Here is a 24,301-nt window from a genome sequence, read left to right as displayed (position 1 = left end):
GTATCCTCCCGTCCCTCTTTTCTACCAGAAAGAGGTTGCTGTGGGATGAAGAGAAGATCAGGTTATCATGCTTCTCCCCAAGAGTTTGCAGCTTTCGGCATCCACCGGGTTCATCTGGGTCGCAGAAAAAGCTAAAAGTTGTGGTTTCCTGGTTTGGACTGGGGAGCCATAAAACTCTATATGAAACCCTTTCACTGTCTGCCGGGGACAGGCATCTGAAGTAAGGCTTTCCCAGTTGTGCCAACCTGGTTTCCCCCCCAAAGGACACCCCATAGAGGGGAGAACAATCACCTTGATGGGGATTGAAGGGGTTGTTATTCCCCTGTCAAAGCCTCTGGTACTCCGCTGTCTGGGGTATCTCCTTGTTGGATAAAAGGTAACAAAATGCGACATGTCCTGCCACTGTCCTCATCTGGTGTCTGGACCTCTGAAGGCATTCTGAGGGAGGCGGCCGGTCAAGCACCCCCTTCCACGATCGGCCAAGGCAAAAACACGGCGGGAGTAAAATTTCCTAATGGATGTTTGAGCCCTATACAGAGAGGTGAAGGTGTTCACGAATTTCCCCAACTCCCAGATGAAAGGTTCTCCGAAAAGACCCCCTTGTGTTACAAGGCCTGTCTCAGATGTGGCCAACTACCCCAGTTTGGCGTCCACTTTGACAAGTAAGGATATGTGTGTCTCTGTCAAGAGTGGGCAGTTTGCATTGCCCAGGAAAATTATGGCCTGTGGGCCCGGCCTGACAACGCCTCAGGGGAGATGTGGGAACCCGAAGACTTAGCGTTTTCCGCCACATCAAGAATTTTTACAAGACGGCCCACTACATCTAACAGTTTGTCCTGGCAAGCCCGCAAAGACCAGTCAATCCCTTTACAAATTTAGCTGGGAAAGAGGCCATCCTGGCCTCAATCTCAGGGGTGAGCGCCACTTTGCCCTCTAGGGAGGGATGCAGACATTCCACCTTAAGGCGGTTCCTCACCTCCTTATCCAGGGGTTTGCTGAGGCACCCTGCTACGCAGGAAGCCACTTTGGGTGCTGGGACCCATTTCCCCGATTGTGGATGAATTAAGTCCTCAGGATCCAGAGTATCTGAGTCATCAAGGGGAGTACTCTCTGATTTGTTGTCCCCTTATGAAGAGTCTGAGGGGCCAGCGGGGTGCCATGGTCTGTCAGGGTCCTTATCCCTATATGAGGTGTGCGGGGAATCATCAGCCTCGAGAGGTTCCAGGTGTAGTGGCGAAATGTCTTTAAAAGGACCAGGCAGTGGGGTCCATAAATGCCTTTTTGATGAACGCAAAGGCTTCTAAATCAACGCCATCTTCTCCTGCTCGCTTTCATTTGGGATCTAGAATCAGTGACTGCCCGAGAGGTAGAAGACCGAGGGCCCAGACTGGTCTTCCCTTGTGAGGGGTAACGGGCATTGGGATGCCATCAAGTTTAGTTTACTCTCCAGGAGGGCAACCAGTTGAGTCACAACTTTGAAAATAGAGGTGTCCATTATTTGACAACAATTGTCTGCAACTGGCAGATTGGATATCTGCTTCTCTTCTACAAATTCCCGAGGGGTCTTTAAATTGACGTTTTTTAGTCATGCTGAAAATTGGGAGTGCAAGGGTTAAATATGCACAACGCTGCAGGTGCCTTGTGCGTTCACTCAATGATGGCACTTAGGGTTCAGGGGGGAGGCCCAAGAATAATGCGCGCCTAGGGCAGAAGAGGAATGCAGGACGTAATTGTCTCTCCTTACAGTTTTATAGGAGAAAAATTAATAACGCCAAGCGTTATATTTGCCTGGGCCACGTCCCTTTTTTATTTTTTTTTCAACTTGTTGGTCTGCGAGGCCCTCACCATAATAGGTGTCAAGCCCCAGGATGGCTCCCAAAATCTATTTATGAAAGGACAGCTCGCACAAAGCGCGGAGACGTTGGAGTCTTCCCAGGCGGTCAGTTTTGGTTGTTTTGGAATTCGAAACTGATGCATGTTGGCTGCCGGGTGTGATGCACAGAGCACGGAATTCCAAGTATGTGCGGAGCCCTCTGGCGGTCAGAAGACTGCCCCGCACTCGGACTCGATAGATGCAACTGCCGTGAAGGGTCAATATCTTTCCGGCAGCTATAATGACAGCAATAATCAAAGAAAACTGAACTATTCCTAGTACACATAGAAATACAGAAACATTAAAACGTACTACACTATAAGAAGAATAGTAAGACGAGTGGTACTTATCTTGCCGCTGGAGCAGTGAAGAAAGAGGAAGGAAGGACTACTGCACAAGTTGTTCATGGACATGGTAGCCATTGAATGAATGGCTGATGTCTACTGGAACTGTTTGTGGTTTTTTTTTTCTCCAGACTCTTATGGGAAACAAAGCTCTGATGAGTGATTAATATTTTTTGGTTAATGCTGCTGTTAAATAAATAAAGTAAAGAAAGACTAAGCCTAATCCTCGCCTCCGTTCCTGACACAGAATCAATCATCATTTAGAGATTATAGCGCTTGATTATTATTCACCTTTTCTTCCCCACAAACAGATGGATAAGCGGTTCTTTAGGCAACAGTCAAATTCCTCCCATTAGCTTGGATGGGTAAGTGGTCAAAAAGAGAGCCTCTGTTCATGGCATCAGTAGCATCCAATCAAAGAAATCAAATACGTTTTATTGTTTAAACAAGTTAAAACAACACGTTTTGTTACATTTAAAGAAAGACATTCTGAAAAACCACCCCTGTGAAGACTAAATTGGCACATGATTCCTGATCAACTAGATTTTCTTCAATATATTTAAAAAATACATGCTGCCACAATTTCTCCAACACAGATGTTAGCAGCAATTGTCTATAAGGAGCACTAAGACCACATTCGTAGGAGGGTTGTGGGCAGAGGGGGTGGAAGGGGAGCGGGCAAGCAAGACAAGGACCTGCTAATGTATGTGACCACCCCATCCAGGTCTTTATGCAATAGATTCACTCCAAGAAATAAAATGTACACTTTTTTTTAAGACAATACTCTGTTTTTCAAAACTACGAAAAGTCCCAGCTAAATGTGGAGGTTGAACGAATGAAAGAGCTGATAAGGTTCTGTGTGCACATGATAAAAAGAAAGGCTAGCACTTTTGTTTAGTCACATTTTGGTGACATAAAATCCAACCTCAGTTCCACAATTTGTTTTCTTTATCCACATCAAATGAAGCTGCACGCCACCAATCCAGGTACAGAGGTCCTTTTTCATGGGACATGTTCAGAACTAACAAAAGCAGTTAACGCCCCTGCCAGCATCAAGTTACGATGAAACAAACAAAATATTTAAAAAAAATGTATATGTTCATTGATTATTTTTTTCCACATTGGTCAGCGTTTTAACATCCATTCTTTCCAAACCTTCGAAGTTACTTATGTGAGAGTTTCACCTTTGGTCACCTGCAGAAGAAACAACAGTTACTATCAATGCCAGAAAACGCATGACGCGCCCAAACAAGTAAACCAACAGTAAGTTTTTAAACCAACCATGAGATTATCTTTACAAACATGAAGAGAGAGTCCAATGGGCATGTTTTTTTTTTTTTTTTTTTTTAAGTCAATGAAGATAATTCTTTACTACTCTGTGTGAGAGTCATAGAGGAAAATTATGGAAATCCTGAATTGGCATCGGTGGAGGGAAGGAATAGTGGGTTGGTGGGTATATGCATTTCACAGCACATCTGTCAAACTTCTCCACCTAACGAGGAGTTGCAGCTTCCACACATAAGAAATCTTTTTGACAGTTATCAATGAACAGTGCATTTAAAAGCACACTGTGTCTGGCGCATTACAATGAAAAGCCAAAAAAAAAAACCTTTCTTCCTGCCCCATCCCTCACACTTGTGCGTGGGCTGACGAGTTATGAATATAATTATTGTGATGCCTCAGGCAGCCCTTTCCCCTGCTGCACTCTTCTCCCCACCTCCATAGCAATGTCACTTATGAATAACTAGCATGGTCCCTCCTAGGATTGCAAGGAGCTTTCCTTCTCTGGTCTTCTGTTCGCCTCTGCCCACTACATGGGGGTACTGGTGGCCATCGGGCCCATTTACAACACTAACACCATCACACATGGGATACGGCCAATATCCTCATTGTTTTTGCCGCTATCCATACCCTAGAACCAGCCCTTTACCACCAGCATATCCTTCTTTACATTTTTGGGCGGGTTGTATTCCCTGCGCTCAATGGTATCACAGGTATTATGTTTATTTGGTTGATTTTGTTTGGTTTATTATCATATGCTGCACTCGCTTTGCCTACTTCGCTTAAGGCGGGAATGGCCTCGACCCATGGGGTAGACAGGCTCTCTTTGCTCAAATCCTATCACGATAACTGACACTAATATCATAACATGGAATGTTCGTGGGATACATACACCCTATCGTCCTTATATTTATATTTGCGCTGCTGTAAGGAAATGCCTCCTTGGCATGGTTACCCCCTGACTTTTTGCCTTTGCTGATGCTATGTTTTGATTTGAAAGTGTGCTGAGGCCTGCTAACCAGGCCCCAGCACCAGTGTTCTTTCCCTAACCTGTACTTTTGTTTTCACAATTGGCACACCCTGGCATCCAGGTAAGTCCCTTGTAACTGGTACCCCTGGTACCAAGGGCCCTGATGCCAGGGAAGGTCTCTAAGGGCTGCAGCATATCTTATACCATCCTGGGGACCCCTCACTCAGCACAAACACCCTGCTTGTCAGCTTGTGTGTGTTGGTGAGGACAAAACGAGTAAGTCGACATGGCACTCCCCTCAGGGTGCCATGCCAACCTCACACTGCCTATGCAGTATAGATAAGTCACCCCTCTAGCAGGCCTTACAGCCCTAAGGCAGGGTGCACTATACCATAGGTGAGGGCACCAGTGCATGAGCACTGTGCCCCTACAGTGTCTAAGCCAAACCTTAGACATTGTAACTGCAGGGTAGCCATAAGAGTATATGGTCTGGGAGTCTGTCAAACACGAACTCCACAGCACCATAATGGCTACACTGAAAACTGGGAAGTTTGGTATCAAACTTCTCAGCACAATAAATGCACACTGATGCCAGTGTACAATTTATTGTAACATACACCCCAGAGGGCACCTTAGAGGTGCCCCCTGAAACCTTAACCAACTACCCGTGTAGGCTGACTGGTATTAGCAGCCTGCCACATTCGAGACATGTTGCTGGCCACATGGGGAGAGTGCCTTTGTCACTCTGTGGCTAGTAACAAAGCCTGTACTGGGTGGAGGTGCTTCACACCTCCCCCTGCAGGAACTGTAACACCTGGCGGTGAGCCTCAAAGGCTCACCCCCTTTGTTACAGCACCACAGGGCACTCCAGCTAGTGGAGTTGCCCGACCCCTCCGGCCACGGCCCCACTTTTGGCGGCAAGGCCGGAGGAAATAATGAGAATAACAAGGAGGAGTCACTGGCCAGTCAGGACAGCCCCTAAGGTGTCCTGAGCTGAGGTGACTAACTTTTAGAAATCCTCCATCTTGCAGATGGAGGATTCCCCCAATAGGGATAGGAATGTGACCCCCTCCCCTCGGGAGGAGGCACAAATAGGGTGTACCCACCCTCAGGGCTAGTAGCCATTGGCTACTACCCCCTCAGACCTACACACGCCCTTAAATTTAGTATTTAAGGGCTCCCCTGAACCTAGGAACTCAGATTCCTGCAACCTAAGAAGAAGAGGACTGCTAAGCTGAAAAACCCTGCAGAAGACGACGGAGACACCAACTGCTTTGGCCCCAGCTCTACCGGCCTGTCTCCCCACTTCGAAAAGACACTGCTCCAGCGACGCTTTCCCCAGGAACAGCGACCTCTGAATCCTCAGAGGACTGCCCTGCTCTAGAAGGACCAAGAAACTCCAGAGGACAGCGGCTCTGTTCATCCAAGACTGCAACTTTGATTCCAAAGAAGCAACTTCAAGACAACTGCGTTTCCCGCCGGAAGCGTGAGACTTGCAACTCTGCACCCGACGCCCCAGGCTCGACTTGTGGAGAAACAACACTTCAGGGAGGACTCCCCGGCGACTACGAGACTGTGAGTAGCCAGAGTTGTCCCCCCTGAGCCCCCACAGCGACGCCTGCAGAGGGAATCCCGAGGCTCCCCCTGACCGCGACTGCCTGACTCCCAGATCCCGACGCCTGGAAAAGACCCTGCACCCGCAGCCCCCAGGACCTGAAGGATCGGAACTCCAGTGCAGGGGTGACCCCCAGGAGGCCCTCTCCCTTGCCCAGGTGGTGGCTACCCCGAGGAGCCCCCCCCTTGCCTGCATCGCTGAAGAGACCCCTTGGTCTCCCATTGATTTACATTAGAAACCCGATGTGTGTTTGCACACTGCACCCGGCCGCCCCCGTGCTGCTGACGGTGTACTTTCTGTGCTAACTTGTGTCCCCTCCGGTGCCCTACAAAACCCCCCTGGTCTGCCCTCCGAAGACGCGGGTACTTACCTGCTGGCAGACTGGAACCGGGGCACCCCCTTCTCCATTGAAGCCTATGCGTTTTGGGCACCAGTTTGAACTCTGCACCTGACCGGCCCTCAGCTGCTGGTGTGGTAACTTTGGGGTTGCTCTGAACCCCCAACAGTGGGCTACCTTGGACCCAAACTTGAACCCCGTAGGTGGTTTACTTACCTACAAAAACAAACAAATACTTACCTCCCCAGGAACTGTTGAAAATTGCACTGTCTAGTTTTAAAATAGCTATATGTGATTTATTTGAAAAGTATATATGCTATTGTGATTATTCAAAGTTCCTAAAGTACTTACCTGCAATACCTTTCATTTGAAGTATTACCTGTAAAATTTGAACCTGTGGTTCTTAAAATAAACTAAGAAAATATATTTTTCTATACAAAAACCTATTGGCCTGGAATTGTCTTTGAGTGCGTGTTCCTCATTTATTGCCTGTGTGTGTACAACAAATGCTTAACACTACTCCTTTGATAAGCCTACTGCTCGACCACACTACCACAAAATAGAGTATTAGAATTATCTCTTTTTGACACTATCTTACCTCTAAGGGGAACCCTTGGACTCTGTGCATACTATTCCTTACTTTGAAATAGTGCATACAGAGCCAACTTCCTACAGCTGCAGACCGACATATATTGCTTTTCTGCAAGAAACCGATATTACCCAGATGGAGGCTCTGTGGCTGCAAAGGCTATGGAGGAGACAGGTATATTCCACTAACTACTCCACCTACCCTCAGGGAGTACTAGTGTGGATTAAGATGGGGCTCAACTTCACAGCTGCACACATGCTCACAGAACAGGAGGGCAGATATGTTTTAGTGGCGGCCAGCAAGATGGCCGTCAGATGCTCCTAAGTACCATATATGCGCCCAATACTGAGCAAATGTTGTTCTTTAGCACGCGGACCATGAGCATATCCGGGTAGAGAAGACTCCCCTGGCTTATAGGCGGAGATTTTGAAAGTGTTCTCAATGTGGCCCTAGACTGCTCCTTCAAGCTTGCGCACCGCACCACAGCCACATGGAAATGCCCACACTTTAAGTACATTGATACAACGTTGGGGCTTGTTGGACAACTGACACTAGTGTAATGCCAATGCGTGGATATACTCATGCTATTCGCACCTACACTGACTGCATGTCCATATAGATCGGTTCGTAGGCATATCAGACACAATCCCACACAGACAATCTGGGTAGGACACACTCCCATCATGACTCATTACAGCTACAGCTTGACTCGGAGCAAACACCCACCCCTCCCCTAATACCCATGTGGCGACTCCAGGCATCAACGCTGGAAGATCCCCTGTTTAGGGCTTCAGTCAGTACTTGCATAGCAGAATATTTTGATACAAACACTTATACTGCTACCTTCAGACTGTTAACTTCAAAGGGTTTATTAGAGGTCCTTGCCTGGGTAACTCATCGAACATGCGCAGTCTGCTTGACAATGAAATATCTCATTTGGAACAGCAGCTACTCAGATTTGAGGGTCTGGCCCGGTCTTCAGAAACAGGCAGAGCAAGCCTCAATAAGGAGCCGCAAGAGCACAGAGCGTTGCTGCAGAGGCTGTGATGTCTTAATTATGCAGCCCCCATGCTAAAACACATGCTGAAGCTAATAAGCCAAGAACACTGTCAGCATGACTGATATGCCAGAAGATACCACTGCGGCCCATTTTGTCCATTTAACCGGACAGGGGTCATATTACATACCCAGAGATATACATGCTGCGTTTACATGGCATTATCCAACATTATACTGGTCTGTTTTGTTAGGGGAGATTGAGGGCTTTCTCACTGACAATGTTTTGCCTCAGGCTCTGTTTGAACACAGAGAAGAACTTAGTGGGGAACTTATGCTTTTGGAGATAGAGGAGGCCATTCGCCCACTCAACACGGGCAAAACTCCTGGGCCTGAAGGATTACAGTCCGAATTTTACGAAGTTTATGCTTCCTCACTGGTTCCACACCTAAAAACACTATATGATGAGGCTTTATCGGAGGCCTGTTTACAACCCATGCTAAATGACACCTTACTCCTCTCACTTCCTAAACCAGGGAAAGACACAATGGAGCTGGAGTCCAACAGGCCCGTTGTGATTCTCAACACAGACTTCAAAGTAATGGTGAAGATCCTAGCTGACGAGCTTGCAACCCTGGTCCCACAACTGGTCCATCTCGATCAGAATGGGTTTGTGCCATTTAGGAGCATCTCCCTTAACTTATGAAATTTTTATTTTATTTACTTATTTATTTTAAGAGTACTGGAAAATGCACCGCAGATACATCCACAATCGGGATTCTGGTGCTGTATCTGCAGAAGGCATTTGACCATCTACAATGTCCCTATCTATTTCAGGTGCTCTCCAGATATGGTCTGGGAACCTGCTTTCTCTTTCTGATCAAGCTACTGTACGCCAATCTGACAGCCAGGGTAAAATAGGCTGCCATAGCTCCGACCCAATACAGATACAGAAAGGCACGAGGCAGGGCTGCACACTATCCCCGCTCCAGTTTTCCCTGGTGATGGAGCCTTTGGCCTACTTTCTCCGTACACAAGACAAATGATGGGGTATATCCCTCAGTGACAGCACACATTCAATCTGGCTCTACGTGAATGACATGCTTCTGTACCTTCGTCCCCACCCACCATTTAACAACGGCTGACCTGATTGCTGCAGTATTGGCCCTTAAAGTGAATTTGGGCAAGTCTTGCTGTTTTCCACTTCCGAATCGTACGGGTGATCCAGCACTTTACATTGGCGGCACCTGTCGGACATGGCAACCGTGCATTTTCTGATACCTAGGCATTTGTGTTTATCATGCGCCTACAGACCTAATAAAAAATAAATCAGGTTTGCCCTGTGTCGGTCATGCAGCTGCAAATAACGTTCTGGCAAACTGTACCACCCTCTGTGGCAGGCTGAGTAGCCCTCACAAAGATGGCCATGTTAGCTGTATTATTTTGCCAATCTGCCCTTATACATCAACACAAACTTATTTCACTCCTTGGAGACACCTTACAATTCAATATCTACACGTACTGGGAAGAGGTTGCTATCTGACTCACTCGAAAGGTGATCCCCTGTGCCCTCGCGCAGCCACTCCCCTTACTGCTTTGCGTCAACATGGAGACACAGACTTCGGACATCCCTGTACTGACAATGGCATGGCATGCCTAGGCTCCCGTAACACATGATTCAACTTGATACAGCTTTATATAATACATAGAACCTATTTAACTGCCCAGAAAATCGAATCAATACTTTCACCATGCTGACACTACCTGTCCCTGCTGCCCTACACCAGGTGCAGACTTTTTACACATGCTCTGGGCTTGTTCGTCACTGGCCGGATACTGGCTAGATGGGACGACGCATCTGTCAAGCTGCATAGGCCTCACTACACTACATATCTGGTAAGTGTGCTTGCTGAGTTTAACGCGCCACACAAACAGAAATAGGGCTGTTACACGTTTCACAGATATGACTTTATCCAAGCAAAGCACCTGCTCACCTGCAGGTGGAAGACAGTGATTCCATCTAATTCCACTGCATGGGCAACGTCGATGGTGGCCTGGGCACAGGTATGAAAAGTAAAGCCTTACACAGAGATGTGACAAGAAGTCTCCGCAAATATTCCATCTCCAGTGGTTGGGACACTCGGCTGGAGAAGTTCTGCAAGGGACTGCAGCTAAAGACCAGCCCTCTTAGTACTATGTACGGGTCATTCCCAAAATGCCCAATAACCTCAGCTGGTGGCCAGGGCTCATATTGGGCCGCTGCCCTTCCTGTGTGATCACCCCCCCCACCCTACTTCCCTGTATTCCCTGCCCACCATTCCCCCCAAGCCACCAACACCTCCAACCCCCCCCCCAATCCTCTTATAGCCCTTTTCAATTGTCAGAATATCCACTGTAATACACGCTGAGTGCATGAACCTTAGTTTGACTATGATTGTATTCACTATTGTTTTAATGCATTCTTGGCATTTGGCAATAGCACTTGAGTCTAGACAAGCTAATATCTAGGGCCTCAGCTTTGTACGTGGCTTGCAAGCGTTGTTTTTGTTTAAAATCGGCAACTATTTAAAATGCTGAGTCATTTGATACTGTGTTACGCCAGTCGTAATATTTCCGATGTACACCATGCTTTGCTGGTCTGTGTAACTGACAAAATGCCAATAAAAATAAAGCCCACAATTGCTGCTCTTTCAAAATATCCAGATTTTGAGATTTTAAAAACCCGAGAGATATGAAGCAACAGAATGATGAAAAAAAAAAAATCAACCGGAGAAATGTTAAAAGAACACAATTGTTGAAAGATTATTTGACAAGTGATGCAATCTCATTAAACAGAGGTATTTGGCAGAAAAACATATATACAATACAATTCCAGAGCTAGGCAAAAACTAGTAGCATAACATTTTAACCTTGAGTTTTGACATTAAGTTTTAAGTTTTCGGAATCTGGAATTTTGGAGGTACTTCACTAATGTGCACTTGCTGCACCTGTTAGGAGAAAGGCAACCAGGTGGTATCAGGCATGCTGTATTACAAGGGAGTTCATATCGGAGATCTACTGCGGCCTTCAATCTGACCTTGGATCTAGAGAAAGCAGTGCTTAATTTAAGCCAATGATTTCCTGTGCTCAGCACCAGCACTTTATTATCAACACTGGCACTTATGACAGTCCACCACATGGTGGTGCTACCTAATTTTAAAATGAGCACAACAGCTGTTTTATAATTCAAAATACAGTAAAATTACGAATACCTGTCACCCTAGCCATTGTTGTAACTGAGTGGCCTAGAAAGTCTAAACTGTCATACTTGTAGGAGTAAAGTTTAGTGCTTGCGGTGATGCTATCAATGGCAGGGGCAATGGGTGCAAACTACAGTGGCCTCCTGTGAAAGGCACTGGCAAACACTTTTTTTTTTTTTTTTTTTGAACAAATTAAGAACCGTGGGTCAGAAACATACCATAATCATTTAACCACATCATCCTCTGCCTGCACCCACTCCCAGATCTGTATTTTCCAAGTGTGCACAAGCAGAGGAGAAGACTTCCAACTCTTGCAATTGCACATTTTGTTAGTGCAAAAGCCAAGTCAATTAATATGTTACCCCTTTGTCTGTTCTGAGCTAAGGCATAAGTACAAGGAGGCATTTATTTATTGAAAAGCAGTCACAGACATGGTGGTCTGCTGTCTCCAGCCTGTGAGGCCGCCATTCGCAAGGGGGGTGCATTTGCGAAGCCCTTGCGAATCACAGATGGTGTCAGGGACACCATCCTACATTCGGATTTGCGACTCGCAATTTGCGGGTCACAAATCTGAACCTACCTACATGTGGCCCCAAATTCTTAAAGAAAGTCACAGAAGTGCACCCATGGTATATGTCGTACCCCTATAAAATATTTGTGAACTGTATTTTAGCATGGGTAAATACGCATGTGTAGATTTGCTCATGTGAAAATCTATTGAGCATTTGCAAGTTCATTTTCCCTCCAGCCACTTTCTTCCCAACCCTGGAAGAAGTTCTAATCCTGCCATTGTCAGGAGTAAATGTCCACCCTTTCTTATTATGGGAAAATATTAGAGAGAAGCTGGTGAAAATCTTTAAAACATGCAGGTTAGTAGGTTTGCAGACTCAAAGGCATTCCAGCCCTGGAACTATTGCTTACTGCTTCCTCCAGCCCCAGTATGCAGATCTGCAGAAAGGTGGAAAAATAAGGAAATTGCTACAGTAGGGATTGAAACTGCAAGTATTCAAGCCCTACTATGGTAGTAGCCCTGGCATAATCAGAGAGGCTATTATCAGAGCTCTTACATAATGAGATTGCTGCTATAATTTGGCGCCACACTACATGGCACCAAAGGGACAAGTAGATCTTTTTACAGGACAAGTAGATTTGAGAAGCAACCTGTCCCGTGGACAAGTAGATATTTTAATAAATTCCACACCCCTGAGATGGATGGGCCCGTGGCTGGATTGGTAAAGGGCAGAGAGCTCCAGTCCGACTCAGACGCCAGCAAGGTGGAGGTGGAGTACTGGTTTGGGCTGGTATCATCAAAGATGAGCTTGTGGGGCCTTTTCGGGTTGAGGATGGAGTCAAGCTCAACTCCCAGTCCTACTGCCAGTTCCTGGAAGACACCTTCTTCAAGCAGTGGTACAGGAAGAAGTCTGCATCCTTCAAGAAAAACATGATTTTCATGCAGGACAATGCTCCATCATACGCGTCCAAGTACTCCACAGCGTGGCTGGCAAGAAAGGGTATAAAAGAAGGAAATCTAATGACATGGCCTCCTTGTTCACCTGATCTGAACCCCATTGAGAACCTGTGGTCCATCATCACATGTGAGATTTACAAGGAGGGAAAACAGTACACCTCTCTGAACAGTGTCTGGGAGGCTGTGGTTGCTGGTGCACGCAATGTTGATGGTGAACAGATCAAAACACTGACAGAATCCATGGATGGCAGGCTTTTGAGTGTCCTTGCAAAGAAAGGTGGCTATATTGGTCACTGATTTGTTTTTGTTTTGTTTTTGAATGTCAGAAATGTATATTTGTGAATGTTGAGATGTTATATTGGTTTCACTGGTAATAATAAATAATTGAAATGGGTATATATTTTTTTTTGTTAAGTTGCCTAATAATTATGTACAGTGATAGTCACCTGCACACACAGATATCCCCCTAACATAGCTAAAACTAAAAACAAACTAAAAACTACTTCCAAAAATATTCAGATTTGATATTAATGAGTTTTTTGGGTTCATTGAGAACATGGTTGTTGTTCAATAATAAAATTAATCCTCAAAAATACAACTTGCCTAATAATTCTGCACTCCCTGTAGTCCACCCCCAAACATTGTGAAAGACGTTTAGTCTCCATGTATGGACATACCCACTAGGCCTGTATTATGTGTGGAGAAAGCAGCACCACCCTAATAGATAATACAATTTCATCTCAGACACACATTGAACATTTTCTCATATAGATTCTGTTCTGATGCACACAGCTGTCTTGCAACAGGTCAACAAGATACACGTATTGCCACATGGTTCAGACCAAACCCATTGGAAATAAATCTAAGGGGTGCACACTGATGAAAGCAGGGGCTAGGACATATTAATGCCTGGTCGCTGAAAGATCGCGAGTCAGCAATACTAGTACAGAAACGAAGGGCCTGATTTTGAGGTTGGTGTACTTACGGCCAATCTGCGTCGGCGGCGGGCCCGAGAAGACTGTCATGACGTCTGTGTTCCGCCCATTGTATCTAGATGTTACAGTCCTATAGGCGGTGTACTGGCGGCGGTTCACAGACGGTGGGAGACTGTATTGGGACTCAATGGACTTCATACAATGGCAGTGGCTATGGAAGGGTGGTAAGTGACATACACTGTCCCTTAGCCATAGGTGCACCTCCACACTACACAACAATTATACACATTTACCCATTGCCTGTCTGACACAACACAACCCGTATATGCCAAAAACACACTGACACATCCATGCCACAACATAAACACACCATTGACACTGCACCCACACAACCGCAACAAACACAACTACACACACAACTACACAAACAGATACACACACAAATTGTAGCACAACATGACAGCTACAGGGTCCCCTGGCAACGTGTACACATGGACAGTTGAAAGGTATGAATGAACAATCATTTTGGTGCCAATGAATACTGGCACCATAATGATAGTTGCATATTTGTGTGATACGTGATATATACCCGTGTGTCCCCAACCATGTTACTGTGACATGTATATGTCTCCAGTGGTCTCCCACCTCCCGTCCAACGCCTACGCAATGTACCCTGGCAATGCAGCATCCCTACCTTGTAGTCTGTTGACTCGAAAGGAGAAAAGGGGGGGGGGGGCTTACCATGGGTTGGTGGCAGCAGCAGGTGTTGTCCAGTTGTGGGCCATCAAAAGATAGAGGGGGGGTAATACACCAACTAAGGAGTGGCAGTCGGACCTCCATTTTTTCCCTTGCGGTAAGGCACACACCTATCTCTGCATGGTGGGAAAGCTGTCTGCAGTCCCACCGGCATCCTAGTTTCCCTTTCCCGCCATTGATGCGGCTGATGTTTTTTTGGAAGAGACAGCCACTCAAATACGGTTTTTCTTCTGTGGGACCGCCAACATCTAAATATGGCGGGTGGATTGTCGCATCAGCCGGAAGGGTTACAGTCGAAATGTCAACAACTGGACCATTACCACCAACATCTAAATCAAGCCCTAAGTTACTTCGATCTAAATGATGGCTCACTAGAAATGTAAGAAGTTCTATGGAAGCTAACAAATCAATTTTGAGGGGTAGGGCAAAGGCCTGAAGGGCTGGGTGTGGGATTGAGAGGTGGCTAAGTCAGAATTAGACGGAAGAGTCGGGATTCTTTAACAAGAATATACTACAACCACAGAAGCAGTCTTGCTGCGACAATTAGAGCTAGCGATCCACAAACTTAAAAACTTGATCACTGAAGAAGCCTGCGAGAAATGGCTGGCCTTTCAAAACAAGGTCTAGGAGATGAGTGAGAAATCAAGAAGGCTCCTTTATCAGCCAGCCATGACATGGACCCTGGAACTTAAGCTGTGATAAGGGATGAGTGCAGCTCAGTGGTGTATTACACCACTGGTGTTGTGGACACTTTCACTGCGTATTACAGACAACTACATAAAGTATGCTTGTTCCCTAAAAGAGCACAAGAGATGATTGGCATATAAGCTCACTGTCCCAACATTGTCAAGAGTGGAATGGGAGCTTTTAAAAGCACCAGTGACTATAGAACAAGCATCGGTAGTACTGAAAGATATGCACCCAGGGAAAACATAGGGGCTCAATGGGTTCCCAGCTGTATTTCTCAAGAAACAAACGTCTCTTGTAACCCCACATCTTGTGCCATTAGTCAACAAGGTAGCCCATCAAGGCTTCTCCTCCCCGGACCATATAGAGGGTACACTATCTGTTATCATCAAATCAGAGCAGCCCTCAGACCTAGGCACCTCATATCGCCTTATCCCCCGTACCAATAATGAGATCAAACATGGATACAAAAGAATGCATTAGTGCTATGGTCTGATTGAAGACAGAGTGGCTTTATTTGAAGACAACATGCTGCTATTCCTTTGCTACACTTCATGCACTGGGGACAGATTGATAAAGATGTTGGATCTATATGGGAAGGCATCTGGTTTCCTGCTAAACTGTAAGAAATCACCTTTATTTACAATAAGAAGGGATTGCCTTTGTGAGAGTACGCAAAGTTACTGAATAGGCTAGCACAGTTTTAAATACCTTGGGATGCACATCTCTTTAGACCTAATGGTAAGCTGGGAGCTAAACCTAGTCCCTTCACTTGCAACTTGCTAAAAGATCTCTGCACTCAGGGTGCTCTTTTGATCAACATCATGGGCTAAGTTGCACTTTTAAATATAATCGTATTATACAAACTTTTATATGTGGCTGAGAATTATCCCACGGAAGTACCTGAAAACTTCTTCAATACCATCAGAGGCTTGTCCCAAAAGATAATGTGGAAAGGAAAATTCACAAGAATTGCATGGGAAAAGATAATTCAATACACATGTGATACACATACGATGGAGAGTCTGGCATGGCTGATATGAGAATATAGTACTCTGCTTTGCAACTCCCTATAATAAAGGGCTGATTCTTTGGCAATCGAGGTGGCCCATCAATCTGTTTAGAACTACAGCTTTTTGAGTGTTTTAACTTACCAAAATACCTCTATGGCTCTTTACTTTACAAATTATTTTCCAGATTGCACTAAGGTGGTCTTGAAATACTGGCGTAAGGCATTGAAATGGATTAGCTGGCAGAATTAAATTACATGGGATTCCCAGTTATGACATTGCCCGATAATGAAACAGATATCAGAAGTGGAAGGGATTCCAACAGTGGGATCTTATTGGTATCGCAAGGATGAGAGATGTTTGGGGATGCAGGTCACCTAAATCTCTTTCAAATGCTCTCAGAAGAGTACAAAATTAACCATTTGCATTTTTTTTTAGATTTCTACACATGAGAAATGCTCTAGATTACAATTAAACCGAGTTAAAATCTATCCTGGACTACAACACCCTAAAGGCAAAGGTTAGGAATACTGGAGGAAACACGGAATATCCTGAATATACTTTTCCCCCCTAACAGTAAGTTTCTCCGACGGGTTCACAGCACTGAGTGATGCGTGTAAAAATAGACAGTGGGACACTGGAAGATAAGGAATGGGTTGAGAACAGACTGGCTCCTTGCAAACTAGCCATATCTCTACACCAGCGTTTAATTCAGATTGCATTTCTTTAAAGATTCTATTACCTTCCAAACAGACGCTAGAAAATTGTGGGTAAAAATATGGGGATTGGTTCCATGTTATCTGGACATACCCGTCAACTTTTACTTTTTGTTGGAGATTCGGTACAACGTTATCCATGACTCCGGGCAACCTGTGCACATTTCCCCCAAAATGTTCCTGCTAGGAGTGATAAGGCGGGGGGTGCAAGATGCTTTGCCCCCCCATATGAATCTTGGTTGGGCTCGGTTTCCTCACTGCTAAAAGAGACATAGTGAGAAACTAGAAATTAGATAAATCCCACAAATGTAGAGTGACTTCTGCAAGATTAGTGAAAAGGGAGGTATACATGAGAAGAGGCTGCCTGAAGAAACATGATAAGATTTGTAGTCCTATGTGGAAATATTTTAAACCGGGTTCACAAGGAAACAAATTTTTATTTGGCTGCTTTCACTTTATGACTTCACTTCTTAAACGAGTTTACTGCTGTGAATATTTCCACACATGAGATAGGGAAAGGTATTGTACTGGGTTTGAAATATGTGATAAAGAATGCTTATTAAAAAAATACTGCAATCAGTGGGCTAAAGCATAGAGCACATTCTGCCCTAATGTTTAGTCCAAAGTTAGTGTTTTATGGATACCTACAAAAGCCATTATGTGGATACTTCACAAAAATAAATTGTGGGAATCTCTTTGGGATTGATTATATTACATCTTTCTCTTTCCATCATGTAAGCAGGGCCACTGAAATGAATGAGATTATGCAGCTGCAGCTTTTTTTTTTTACTCCTAATTATGGATTTGTCGCACTTGTCACATGTTTCTTTATCTGCTATATACATATAAATATGAATGTGCAATGTTCTAATGTGTCAATAGCTGAATTCCGAAGCTGGAATGTAGTGTTATGATCTAACAAACTATCAACTACTCAAATATGCAATTTTGGCTTAAGATTGCATTAGATTTATGAACTGCAGAATGGTTTTCACTGGCAATACTGGAAGTATACGTCCTGTGGAGTGAATGAAACATAACAGAATGGAATTAAGTGACTGCAGCAGCAAGTTTAGAGCTCAATAACACATTATCTATTTACTTGGGAGTTTTGAAAAGTGCTGCTTGTAGCCTTTTTTGGGTACGCCTAAGCGCTGCTCTATGATTTAAGACACACTGGGCCAGATGTAGGAATAATAGATTTTGCGACTCGCAATTTCCGAGTCGCAAAATCATATGCAGAATGGTGTCTCCGACACCTTCTACGAATCGCAAGGGGGTCACAAAGACCCCCCTCATTAATATTAATGAGGTGGGTCGCAATTTGCAACCCCTTTGCGATTCCCTGCACTCAGAGGGATGGTGGTCTGCTGGAGACAGCAGACCTCCATGTCTGTGACTGCTTTTTTAGTAAAGCAGTTTTTTTTTTTGTTTGTATTGCTGCCCATTTTCCTTAAAGGAAAACGAGTTGCAATACAAAAGAAAAAATTAAACCATTTGGTTTTTCAGAGTAGGCAGTGCTCTGAAAAAATATTTATGGCGACATTCACAAAGGGGAAGGGGTCCCACAGGGACCCCTTCCCTTTTGCGAATGAGTTAGCACCCATTTGACATGGGTGCTAACTGCGAATTGCTTTGCGACCGCGGTCACAAAGCAATTCTGCATCACAGTGCGAATCGCAAATAGGAAGGGAACACCACTTCCTATTTGCGAGTCGCATTCCCATTTTGTGAGTCGGGACCGACTCGCAAAATGGGATTGTGCATCGCGATGCGCTTTTGCATTGGGCAAACTGCGAATTTCACAGTTTGCGCCATGCAAAACGCTTCGTACATCTGGCCCATTATTCTGCTAATACAAACAGCACATAACATTTTTAGAACAACAGAAGAAGATTCTGTAGAAAATTACCCTCTTTTTGTAGGCTCTAGACAAACCAGGCATATTATTAATCACCCTGTCAGCAAGCAGTATAGAGATACAGAGTTTTTAATCTGAGGTAGGTGAGAGCTGAGGTTTACTGCAGTACTACTTCCCAGCCATGTCATTGTCAGACAAAAAGGCAACCAGTCTCAAATGCGACTGCATCCCGGTATTCTGGACCAAGTCTTGTAAATACACTTTTCTACCACAGACTGCTTTCCTAACATCAGGAAGGAGAACTACACCTGAAGAATTAGAATTATTGCCGTATTTGTCACCTCTCATACTTGGAAAAAAAAGTATCCACTCGATTTTACTGATGCACTTCATGGCTTTGAATAAGTACCAGCTAATTGGGTGATGTCTCTCTCTCCCCGACATATAAGCAGGGCCACTTGAATTATGAGATTCTGCGGTCTCTGCATTTTTCTTATAATTATGGATTTTCGCCCTTACCACATGCTCCATTATTTACTGCAAAATCAAGTTTTTTTCCTAAATTTGTTGTAGCATTTGATTTGTTTGAGATAGAAAAAAACATTTTGACACATCTTTCTGCGCACTGGAAGGGCCTTTCCAAAGTTTGACTGGTTATCTTTTAACTGCTCTTTGCTGTATATGGGAGCTGAACTGGTAATGTTAAAGTGAAATATTTTTCCAAACAGTATTAACGTGTCAAAAAAATAAAATAAAATAAAAAACGAAATAATGAAGTAATACTATCACAAAATGAGCTACAATATGCCTCATAATTCAGTCAAATCTTCACCTAATTTGGTCATCCTCTGCTATATTATCCCAGTGGCCCGTGCCTATAACCAAGAAGATGCAGCCACTAATATAAACCCCTGCATGCAGCCTGCTCCCGAACAAACAATACTAGACACTTTTGCTTAGTTTGGAATATAATGGCCGCAGAGTATTAACATGGATTTATAGCAATACATCCCTTGTTAGTTTTATTCGAGCCGTAAATCATTGATGCCTGTCATAAACCACGTTTAAATTTATGATAGTTACGGGTCATAAATCATTGTTGACAGGCCTACCATAAATCATTCTGACATGTGTATATCCATAACTTTCAGACATAAATCGATCAAACCTTTTGTCTTTCGAGTCGGTAGCATCTTGGCGCTGGCATATGCTCAATGAACCATCACCAAGCACCACAGCCTCCCCCACTGTAGCTGGGGCAAGATAACCAAGGCAGTGGATGCAAGCCCTCAGCACCACCAAACCCAAAGCGTCATCAGATCTTGACTAGGCAGTCCAGAACTTCTTCACATGAATCACCAAATGTGCTGGCAGAGCTGCCCCACTAAAACCAGCAAAATCCTACAAAACATGCCAGCTGGTAAACCGTGGGGCTCAGAACCATCAACTGCAACTGACTGGAGAAACAATGGCACACCACAAGGAACCCCTCTGACAGGACTACTCACAAAGCAGCCCACAGCAACTGCCACCTGTGCATCAAGGAAGTCAGGAAAACTGCTATCACAGCCCATATCGAGATGGCAGTCAACCAGACGAAGGAACTCCTCAAAATAGTCAAGGAATTCTCCAACCCGACAGTCACAGGAAACACTGCCCACCTCTCCCAACAGCTCCGCAGCTCCCTCTCGGACTATTTCGACATCAAGATTGCCACCATCTACAACAACTTAAACCCCCCAATCCACCACACTTAACCTCTACAACTTCAACCAACCAGGGCACAAGAGCCGCATAATCACCACCTGGTCTCCGCTCACCACTCAGACCACCGCAGCCATCATGCCCTCCATCCACTCCGGGGTGCCCTATGACCCCTGCCCTCACCACTTTTTCGACCTCGGATCCAACCCAATCCACAGGGAACTCACCAGCATCATCAACACCTCCATCTCCACAGCAACGTTCCTGGATAAACGGAAACATTTGCAGGTCAGACTCCTCCTAAACAAACCCTCAGTCGACCCCAGCAACCTAAAAAATGATCAACCTATCTCCCTGCTCCCGTAACCGTCCAAAGTACTTAAGAAAGCCATCAACCAATAGCTCACCAAATACCTGAAACAAAACCACCTTCTTGGTGCCTCACAATCCGGTTTCTGTGCCAACCACAGGACTGAAATTCCACTGATCGTGGCCACAGACCGCATCAGAACTCTTCTTGACCAGAGGGACCGTGGCCTTGATCCTTCTCGCCCCATCTGCTGCATTGGACACCATCTCCCAACACACCCTCATCAACAGGCTCTGCTACATCGCATTACAGCAAAATGTCCTAAAGTGGATCGCCTCCTTCCTCACAGGATGCACACAGAGCATCTGACAGCTCCCCTTCACCCCAGCTCCCAAAGACATCATATGCGGCGTACCCCAAGGATTGTCCCCCAGCAACACCTTGTTCAACACCTACATATCCCTCCCCCGCCCCCCGTGGCAGACACTGTCGTATCCCACAGCCTCACCATAATCTCCTATGATTACGACACTCAACTAATCCTCTCTCTCACCGAGGACCCCTCCAAAGCCAAAACCATCTTCTGCAAGGACATGACCAACATAATTAACTGAATGAGAGACAGCTGCCTCAAACTCAGCTCCTACAAGATAGAAGTGCTGATCTTTGGGAAGAACATCTCAGTTGGAACCTCCTCTGGTGGCCAGCATTACCCAGGCCCACTCAGACACCAACAGACCATGCATGAAACCTAAGCATCATCCTCAAAAGTGAACTGATCATGAAACAACAAATCAACGCCGTTGCCTCCTCCTGCTTCCACATCCTTTGCATGCCCCTCAGAATCTTCAGATGTCTCCCACTCAACAACAGAAAGATCGTAACACCTCAGAAAACTCCACTGGCTTCCCATCTAGAAGAGGTGCATGTTCAAGCTCCTCATGCACGCCTACAAAACTCTACACGATCAAGGACCATCCTACAACAACAATCAACAGAACTCCCATTGACTCACAAGAAAACTGCATTCCGCACACTCCACTGCATCCTTTGCAGCCACAGCAGGGGCCGCACTTTCTCCTACATCGCCACCAAGCCCTGGAACGAACTGCCCATCCAGCTCCGAACATCACCCTTCCTGGTAGTCTTCAGAAAGTAACTCAGTACCAGTCTGTTCAACGTAGACCCAGCACCCTCAGCGCCCAGATACCCCTGGGGTGATAGAGCAGCGCTGTACAAATGAGGGATTGAACACCTACTATAAGGAGGCAATTGCAACTCCCACCGTTGACCCGAGTGGTAATCCAGATATGAAAGTCTACCCTGAGACGCATGGGGTGGCTACATAAATTGAGGGAACAGACCCCGCTGTGGGAGGGTGACATATTAAGACTATTCGCTCTACTGAGCGAATATCTGGGGTGGGAGGCCATTGTCATCTGCACTCTAGGAGACCTGAGGGAGGGCACGATTCTTAAATACTAGGAGGACTTACAACAGGAGTTCGACCAACACCATGGTCAATTTTATCTTTATCTACAACTGAGGCATGCTCCGACACCACAGAATTCGAACCTTGAAAATCTTCCCAAGTTTTGCCCACTAAAGGTGAAACTACTTATGGAGGAACTGACTGACCATAAAGTGACTTAACTCTTTCACATGCTGATACAGCACATGGCAGATCCTTTTCAGGCTCTTCGCTTCACATGGCAGCGGACAATCTCGCAAATGAGGACTGGGCAGATGCCAGGGCAGGCATGAAACACCCAGCAATTGCAACCCAGCTCCGCCTAATACAACTAAAATATCTACGGTGCAGAATGCAGAAGGTGAGGGTAATATCATCCCCTACTTGCCTCAGATGTATGGCACAGGAAGGATACGCTCCATACAACCTAGAGAATTCCGGGAATATTTAAACATGGCTACATTCCTGGATCAGCATTAAAGATGCTTACACAGATAGCATGTATTCACCAATACAACAATTCAGATTGATGAAAAAAAATTTCTTTTTGAAATTTCAGACAACACCAAAGACCAAGTAAATCCTTCTAGGTCAGACAAGCCTAGGCAGAGCCTAGCAATTCATACCTAGGTCTGTTTACTCAATAATTGTTAACACCACCAGGGTGTGTTAAAGTTCTGGATTCTGCAAGGATCATGTTTTATTCAAAATCCTTGCTGTACAGCAGTCAAGACTCACTGTTTAACCCAGCCAACGTGCATTCAAAATGATGCTGGTCGAAGCAGTCTGCCTTTTACAATTACATTTCACATTTTTCTTTATGTGAATAAGTTACATAATTTGCAAAACTAAAACAACTTAAGATGGAAAAGAAGGGAACGATTACTTGATCAGATAAGGATGTGTTCTTTAAAAAATGAATAAGGGTGGGTTAAAAAAGAAAACCGGTTTTCATGCGTGTTTGAACACAATGTTCACATACACTTCTGAGGTCTTAAAACGTACCAAATGTACCTGCTTCAAAATTAGGCCTATATTTTACCATTCGCCACACCCATGAACAGCTGCACATTCTGCAAATGTAGCTCATAAAGTTACTGTATTTTATACTGATAAGTATTAAGGTAAGATAACCTATTACACAGAGTAAGCAAACAACCCTCTAATGTCAACAAAACATTTAATTCGTTTATAAGAATAACTAACATTCTGACCTATGAATTTTAGTTTGAATAACTTTACTTGCGTTTTTAAGTTTTACCCATCTTCTTTATCTTACATCAACAGTCATTGACATATACAAGCAGAAAAGTAACCAGCTCATACCTACTAAATGATTAAGCATGTTCTATATAGGATGTCTTCTCTTAGCAATAGTTGATCTTAAAATGAATATTAACATTCCCCATCGTAGAATATGTGGTGTGCTTACTTTGGTACTTGCTTCATTCTTGTATTTTACATTGTATCTATCAATCACTTTGTAAGATCCAGTCTTAACTTGCTTAGCTTCCTCCAAATACAAAGGGTGTGAGCCCCAATCTTTTCTTTCATTATGCTGACCAAGTCAGTTTACTGAAAGTGAATGTACCAAGACATGTAGTGTTCACTACTCAATTCACCAACTATGTTCCCGCTAAGTGGGCTCTGATCTTCTAATTGTTCATCTTCTAAATTTCAGGTACAAAGTTGGGGTGTGTAGGTCGGAACAGAGTGATTTAATTTACTGTCATTGTTTGGTTATGGAATAAGGGTTATTCAGAGGTCCACTGTCATGGTTTGGTACTTTGCAGGAACAAATGTAGTATGTGATGCCAACCCACTTGTGCATTATTGGCAGTTTCCTGCTCCCCTGTATTTCCCTGCCCACGATTAAGTCTGAGGTTTAGAGTTTCTAAAATACAAGTCTTAAACAGTCAACTATTGGTCTATGCCCCAAAAAAGCCCCAAGCATAGCACAGTAACATATACAAACAATTCCAGACTTGAAGCTGAGAGGAAGTGTACAAACTGATCATTGGTAAGAGCTGAGGCAACCCACATTTCATGCTGTGTTTGAGATGTTAAATTGCTTTATGTGAACAACATAACTTCCAGGAAAAAAAAGACACTTGGCAGCAACCAAACACCTATACTATT

At 44.7% G+C, this 24,301-nt stretch overlaps 1 protein-coding gene across 1 annotated transcript in view; it reads right to left on the bottom strand.

Annotated features, from left to right (window-relative positions):
* Positions 1–2,631: 2,631 nt before the first annotated feature.
* Positions 2,632–24,301, bottom strand: part of BRK1 (BRICK1 subunit of SCAR/WAVE actin nucleating complex) — a 59,158-nt gene continuing 37,488 nt past the window's right edge. Inside the window, exon 3 of the mRNA XM_069206694.1 lies at positions 2,632–3,411. Coding sequence (XP_069062795.1) covers positions 3,385–3,411 — 27 coding nt within the window. The 3' untranslated portion in view covers positions 2,632–3,384. The remainder of the gene's footprint in view (positions 3,412–24,301) is intronic.

This window comes from Pleurodeles waltl, chromosome 9, assembly GCF_031143425.1.
Source record: "Pleurodeles waltl isolate 20211129_DDA chromosome 9, aPleWal1.hap1.20221129, whole genome shotgun sequence".
NCBI lineage: Eukaryota > Metazoa > Chordata > Amphibia > Caudata > Salamandridae > Pleurodeles > Pleurodeles waltl.
The sequence above is the reverse complement of the archived record's forward strand: the minus strand, read 5'-3'. Positions and strand labels throughout refer to the sequence as shown.